Source organism: Lycium barbarum, chromosome 3 (genome assembly GCF_019175385.1).
Source record: "Lycium barbarum isolate Lr01 chromosome 3, ASM1917538v2, whole genome shotgun sequence".
In the NCBI taxonomy this organism is placed as follows: Eukaryota; Viridiplantae; Streptophyta; class Magnoliopsida; order Solanales; family Solanaceae; genus Lycium; species Lycium barbarum.
Genome location: NC_083339.1, coordinates 1,231,292 through 1,238,660, shown reverse-complemented (window position 1 = coordinate 1,238,660; position 7,369 = coordinate 1,231,292). Strand labels below are relative to the sequence as shown.

Below are 7,369 nucleotides of genomic sequence, written 5' to 3'. Positions count from 1 at the left end.
AAAAAAGTCTTTATAATATCAAGTAGGTAAATAAAATGCAATCGGATGAGCCTTCATTAAGTAACCAATAATTCAATGTAAAGTTTACTAAATTACCCCTATATAATAAAAATAAATTAATTTTTCCTCTTGATTAGAACAAGCACAATTAGTAATCCTTTTGACAATGGAAATCCAGCAATACCAAGTTATTATGTGACTTTTCCAATCATCATTTAGATGTTACTTTAACTTTTCAGTTTTTGTCTAAGGGCAGAGTTGGAAAAAACTAGCCAATTTATGTCTTGATTTCCTAAGGTGACACTTATTATGGGATAATTTTTTTGGCTAAGGTGACACTTATTATGGGATAATTTTTTTGGCTAAGGTGACACTTATTATGAAACGGAAGGAGTACTTATCATCTTTCCATGAACACAACACATTCTGATCCTAATTAATAAGAAACTCAATTAATTATTTTTACCTTAGTATATTTTTCAACCCTTCCCAAAAGTATACTTCAATATCACTCTAACTACGTACTACTAATGGCTTAATCAATCTATTAAATTATATATATACTGAAGGGTCACCGCCCAATCAATTTTATTGGCTTCAAAGTAGCTGATGTTCTTCAAAACCAAAGATATTAGATTTCATTAAAAATATTTAGCTTGCTTGCAACTACAATCACACCGCGAGAACGGAGTTAATTATTGGAAAAGAGAATAAACTTGCAATTCTTTGAAAGTGTCATCTTTTTGATCTTTTTATTTGATTGCATAATAAAAAGGTGAAGAAATAAAATCATCATTTCATTACACTCGATTCAATTCGAGAATGAACTAATGCCTTTTCAGATATCTTGATTGACATCCCATAATTGGTATTTTCTATGGAAATAGCATATATATAGTTGCTTATTTCGATGATCCTCGATAGAAACAATAGTAGTTTGGGCATTGCTAAATATGGGACTATAGATATGCACTCATATCAGTGATCAAACACGAGGATTTGATTGAGTATCAAGGAGAAATTATACGGCCAATAGAAAATGAAAGTAGATTGATTTTTTTCCTCATTCTTGAAAAGATACATATCCAGCTCAGATCAACCAAAAGAACATAGTTGTTTCTCATAATGTTTTGGATATTATTATGAAGTTGCATCAATTAAGCCCCATATCATATTTTATTTTATGAAGTCACATACTCCCTGGTGGGCACACTTCCTCTTGCGCGATGTAAATTTGAATTAGTCGAATCATTACATTTTGAATACTAAATAACTATAAAAAATAAAAATAAAAAAGGTCAAATAAATCGGACTAGTCTAACAAGAGAATGAGAGACGGGGGACCAAAAACAATCTGCTTCAATATAGTCAACTTGATAATTGGCAAGCTAGGTACGACAAGCTTTAAAATTTGGGACAACTGGGGAAATTAAAAAATATATCTGCTGGTAGTATATTTCGTTATGTTCCATATTATTGTTTGGAGTCAATAATACTTAACTTAAAATAATATCTGCTGAATTAATTGTTTGATTTGACAAAAACATTTATGATGTTAATGGGCAAAAGCATTTATGCAGCCACCTTTCCTGTAGCTTGTTCAAGTAACAGAGGCGGATGTACAGTGTATGGTACATATTTGACAAAACCTAGTAATTTTGGTCTAAATCGCCATGTATATGTTGAAAGATCCACTAAATATAAACATGTAATAAACTAAAAACGTACATAGTTGTGTAAATGGATTGCCGGTATGGTGGTAGGCGAGAAATTATTAAAATTCATAAATTTCAAATCTTGAATTTGCCTTTATTCAGGTAGCGCTGCTTCAAACAGAGATGTGCCTCGTTTTCCTCAGCAAGTTGATTTGTCTTAGAGATTGTTGGCTTATACTCATTGGCGGAGCCGGGGTTAATTTGAACCCTCTTCGTCGAAAAATTACACTGTATATATAAGGACAATTTTTTTTTTTATGTATATATAGTAGATATTGAATCTCCTTGGCTTCTTGGTGTGTTTCTTTCTTTATATTTTGATTCTCCTTACTGAAAATCTTGACTTCGCCGCTACTTATACTAACATTCAATGAAAGCGATATCGGTCTATCGTCACAGCTCCATCGTTTTCCAGATTGGACTGATGAAAAGAAAATGGAATTGAGTTGAATCTATCCAGATTTATACAAAAGTACTTAGTCAAGTTGATTTCGAGCCAAATTTTTCTGAACTGGCTAATTCAGCAGCCTTCTGTTTAATTCAATTGGAATCAAATTCTCATCAGTAATAACTTGTTAGCAATTAAAAAGAATTTCTATGCACCAAAAAACAATGATAAGATGAGCATGGTGATGAGGAATATGTAATGATATATTTCCATAGACTAGCTAGAAGCATTATCAAGCAACATAAGAACTCAACACAATTATCTAACAAGTTTGATGAGTTGTTGTCATCTAATTTTAATTAACAAAAACCTCATGTGCCAAATTTAGACATCCTCAAGAAAGCACTATGGATAAAAGAAATACATCGCCTAAAACACGTGTCATCGGATCCTCCAAGAGTAATATACTTTTAAAAGATCCGACACAGGTGCAACAACATTTTTGGAATGCCTAAGCAACATAGCACATAGCTTGATAAGAACATCTATGGGAACCTTAATAACCTTTACAGAACAAAGGTTTCCCCAAGTAAGAATGTCTTCATAATCTTATCTCCCATTCCATCTGCATAAGGAAACAAGTGGCCACCACCTTTAATTTCATGATATCGAATCCATGGTAGTCGTTCTGCAACATATCGTAGCAGAACGACAGGTACAAGGCCATCCTCGTCACCTTGCCATATGTGAACAGAGCCTTCATTGTTAGGGAACGGGTCCTCGAGATCCATGGGGTCGAATTCCCATGTTTTAATTCCAATTATCATGTCGCGGTGGATGGACTCGAACTCCCCTTGTTGTCTAATCTGTGCCTGAGGCCATGAATGAACATATTTGGATACTCAAAACATGTAAATATACAGTTTTATATCGAAAATGTATAGATAACAGAGTAGAATGTATATCAAGCAAATATAGAGCACTAGAAATAGCGTTTTAGCATTGTCAATTATCTCTCGGTCAAAAACAAATTTAAAAAAAAAAATAAGAAAAAAAACTACTAACACCGCGGAACATAATGCTAAGATGTACATAAAGGAAGTAGTCAGATTGCAGGGTACGTCACAACACACTTTTGGCAGTCGTTTCAGAAAGGCTGCTTAGCATCAAGCTCCCCTTTTCTTTTATTACGTTCTTTTTTTTTTTTCCCAAATGCAGGAGCAATGGAAAATGAGGGCAGGAAGAAGGGGAACGTGACACTCGAGCATTTGAAGTCTCGTTACAAGGTGACATTCTACTTCTACGCAATGGCTATTCATTATTAACAACCTATTCCTGATCAAACAACTTATGTAATTAACATTACATGGTTAATGGTCTTAACTTTTCTTCTTAGTATTAGCATACAAACTGGTAATAATATGCTGACAAGATTAAAACCGAGTTCTCACCCGATATGGTTCTTGTGAAGAATCAAACCTCGGTGCCAATTGTTTGTCCTGAGTTGAAAAGATATCCGGGCTATGAGCTGCAACTCTAGAAGAAGGAAAAAACTTTTGTGTGTTCCACCAATAAGTCAGCCACGGTAGATAGTGAGCAACCCGAACTGTCCACAGATCTGGGGCTGGCATGTTGTAGTATATTTTTTCGGTCAAATTTGCAGGAAAACCGGGCCACCAGAAGTTAGCCACGGGCGTTAGAAGCGCTGCTCCAGCCAATCTGTTACACATTACTTAAGTGACACAATTTGAAAATAATAGCCTAAATAGCTGCTAATGGTAAAAAGAATTGAACAATACCGATGAGGAATATATTTAAGACAACCCCAAACTGCTTGTCCACCCATGGAAAATCCAGTTACATAAAATTTGGATCCCAATTTCAATTGATCGGCTAGCTCTTCAACATCACGAGCTAAGCTCTGAGGCGTTCGTTGTGGATGAGGATCACTTTCTCCATAACCAGGTCGATCAAACGAAACAATGTATATTCCTAAACTCTCAATAACATCCTGCACCAGAATATTTCATTGTAGCCATTATTATACAGAATTACAAGATCCAACTAAACATATAGAAATTAGCCACAGACAAATTCTGCAATGGCTCAGGAATTTATTTATATAAGGGGGCTCAGAAAGAAACTACATTGTCCCATCTTTGTGACTGAAATCAAATTTTGAACCCCTTTTTTATTGCACTAGAATTTTTTCTTATGTCAAGTTGATTCAACCGTTCATATATCGGAAAAAGCTCGTTCTTTTCCTCTATCTATACAGTATAATTTTTGACTGAGGAGATTCAACAGAACCCCTTATTCCTACAAAGCTTCGCTCCTGGCAACAAAATTGCGAGAAAAGAGAAAGTAAAAGGGCATTACAGGAGAAAGGGTGCTGGCGAAAGCAACATCATGCCTACAACAGTCGAATCCATGGATAAATATAATTTTGTACTTTGCTTGATCTTTTGGAACACCTTGCTCTTTATAAGCCAAATGCCTTCCATCGGAAAGTTTTATTCTCAGTGCAGTAATTGGAGCGCCATTTGGTGAACCACAAATTTTCGGAGGAGGTGGCATAATTGCCTGATAAGCAAATGCCAAGAACCCAATGAAGAGAATTACAAGTATTTTCCCAGTCATTCCTGAAATGTTTCAGATATTGTCACTAATTAAGAACTAAAGGTCAAGAGAAAAGGACAGACTATGAACTATGCATGACTAAACTAAAACAGATTGTTTGTTCTGCCACAACAAAATCAACTAAAACAATTCCAACCAAGTCGCAACAAGTCTTAGTCATTTCTAAAAGCATACTTCCTTTTTTGTTTAACCATCTGATATCCGGAACCTATTGGGCATTGGCCCGACTAATCTAGATTTGCACCGCTTTGGGCCCATTCAGGCTAATCTAAAATCGCCCCACTTAGAATCGCCACACTGCCTACCAGACATTTCTCCATTCTAAGGGCTCGATTGTGAGGGAGAAGTTTGTGGCTTCAGCGCAAATCGAAAGGACTTGATAGCTCAAGAACTCTTAATATTCCAATAAACAGAAGATAGCTCAAGAACTCTTAATATTCCAATAAACAGAAATTTGGAGGTGATGTATATAAAACTTTCAAGACCTTAACAACTTTCCTTTAAATAACGAAAAAAAATATCTGACCAATGTATCTCATTTTTAAGCCCACACATCATCAAATCATTTTTCTCCGATACACTGTCCAGTATCTGCTTTAGAGCCTCGACTAATCCGGATTCACACCACATGATATCCATTTAAAGAGGAAACACTACCTACCAGGATTTTTTCCATACATTATCAAATTGTTACAAGCATCTATCACCTCCAGCTGTAATCTACAGGTATCAAAGTGGATTAAGATGGAAATCTGTTACAGAGAAGCTCCATATGTTGTAACCTTTTTGGTAATGAAATAAACTGAGTGCTCAAATTATTTGACTTCATACAAGCACAAGGGGGTTAACCCCAAAAGTAAAAAAAATGTTATCAACTTTCACATTCTTTAAAAAGCTTAGACAAAGCAAGTGAATACACCAATTTCTCTACATCTTTTCTTGCATTCAATTTTATTTTCTTGATCAGTACTTTTTTGCATTCAAATTTAGCAGTTTTCAAGAATATGACAGCAATTTAAACTTGTAGAAAAGGAAAGAAAAAAAAAAAAGGAAGAGAAAAGAGGAAGAAAACCTGAAGTAGCATAGAAATCTGCCATTTTGTGACTTAATGATTGTGATGAAACAATAATTGTGATCTTATTGATAGCCTTTTTTTTAGTTTTATACCATTCCACCAAATTCCAAAGAGTTCCACTATGAAAGATCAAGATTGGGACAGAATAACAACCCACATAAGACAACAATATACAAGACAAAGTTTGGTGATAATTCAGTCGGCTTTTTTGTAACAGAGACAAGGAAACTCTAGAACCTGAAGTACAGTTCCGCAGAACTTACTAACTTTGGTCCAATTTTTGTATAGTAATTATTAAGAAATTCACTAAATATATAATTATTAAGAAATTCACTAAATATATACATATAATAAACTTCAATTTCATAATTTTAAATTTCGAATCTGCCTTAGATAAGGACCTACGCAAATTAGAAAAGTAAAAATACATTTTCATACTAGTAGTTCTTTAAAAGAACACAACTCATGACCAAATACGAGATTAAACAACTTCAACGCCACTTTTAACATCTTTTATTAAATCGAAAAAACTCAAATATGTCATCGAACTATAAAAAAAGACTCATTCATGCCACTAAGATCGTTGATAGTTGGGCTCAAAAATGCCACTTCCGTTACCATTTTGGGTCATATATGTCATTATTCACTAACAGAACTCTACTACTATCAAATTTTGCCACGTGGTATTATCTAAACTTTTCATTTCACGAGTGACATATATGAGTCATTTCGTAGTTCAGTGGCATATTTGAGCCTTTTCCCAATTCTTATATAAAGCTCAATCTTTTTTAATTATATGTAACAAGATTATAAGGACAAGTTTGTCCCTTTTATTAATAACATTATTATTTTACATGGAAAAACTATGCTGCCTTATTTAATTAGCATGAATCTAATCTTATTCTACATCCTTCACAATTTTTACGTACTTTACGGCTCTTTAATTTTTTTTTTTTTTTTTAAGAAACACATAAAATTTATTTAAGAAAAAAAGAGACAGATTTAAAAGAGAGTACACTAATGAGGTGTAGATGGGTATGAAAAATTACATATGAGTAAAATTTGTTAATAGTGGGCTGGAGAAGACTCAAACACTCATATGTACTTTTCTTACATCTACACCTCATTAGTGTATTCTCTTTTACACCCGTCTTTTTTTTTTTTTCTTAAACAAACTTTACGTGTTTTTAAAATATTTTTAAAGAGTCATAAAGTACGTAAAAATTGTGAAGGATGTAGAATAAGATTGGATTCATAATCCAACTAAATAAGAGGGCATAATTTTTCCATGTAAAATAATAATGTTATTAATTTAATATAAGGGACAAACTTGTCCTTATAAGCTTGTTATATAAAATTAGAAAAGATTGAGGTTTATACTAGAATTGGGAAAAGACTCAAATATGCCACTGAACTATGAAATGGCTCATATATGCTACTCGTAAAATTATGGGTTTAGATAATGCCACGCGGCAAAATTTGGTAGTAGCAGAGTTTTGTTAGTGAGTAATGACATATATAACCCAAAATGATAACTGCGGTCGCATTTTT

The 7,369-nt window shown here is 33.7% G+C and overlaps 1 protein-coding gene across 2 annotated transcripts; it reads right to left on the bottom strand.

Annotated features, from left to right (window-relative positions):
* Window positions 1-2,407: 2,407 nt before the first annotated feature.
* Window positions 2,408-5,975, bottom strand: LOC132629853 (uncharacterized). 2 transcript variants are annotated; one of them, XM_060345244.1, is made up of 5 exons: window positions 5,816-5,975; window positions 4,483-4,745; window positions 3,903-4,114; window positions 3,555-3,822; window positions 2,408-2,975 (listed from the first exon to the last, which is right to left on the bottom strand). In XM_060345244.1, exons 1-5 carry the CDS (start codon window positions 5,838-5,840, stop codon window positions 2,670-2,672), a joined length of 1,074 nt encoding a protein of 357 aa, XP_060201227.1. In that variant the 5' UTR covers window positions 5,841-5,975; the 3' UTR covers window positions 2,408-2,669. The 2 variants fall into 2 exon arrangements, with proteins under 2 accessions (XP_060201227.1, XP_060201228.1); XM_060345245.1 differs by lacking the exon at window positions 5,816-5,975 and adding an exon at window positions 5,405-5,722.
* Window positions 5,976-7,369: the final 1,394 nt, after the last annotated feature.

Excerpts from the sequence above, each read along its gene's own strand:
- LOC132629853 (XM_060345244.1), bottom strand. The coding sequence starts at position 5,840 with ATGGCAGATTTCTATGCTACTTCAG. Across the intron at positions 4,115-4,482 it reads TCGCCAGCACCCTTTCTCCT|GATGTTATTGAGAGTTTAGG; the intron begins GTAATGCCCTTT and ends ATTCTGGTGCAG. Across the intron at positions 3,823-3,902 it reads CTTAAATATATTCCTCATCG|ATTGGCTGGAGCAGCGCTTC; the intron begins GTATTGTTCAAT and ends AATGTGTAACAG.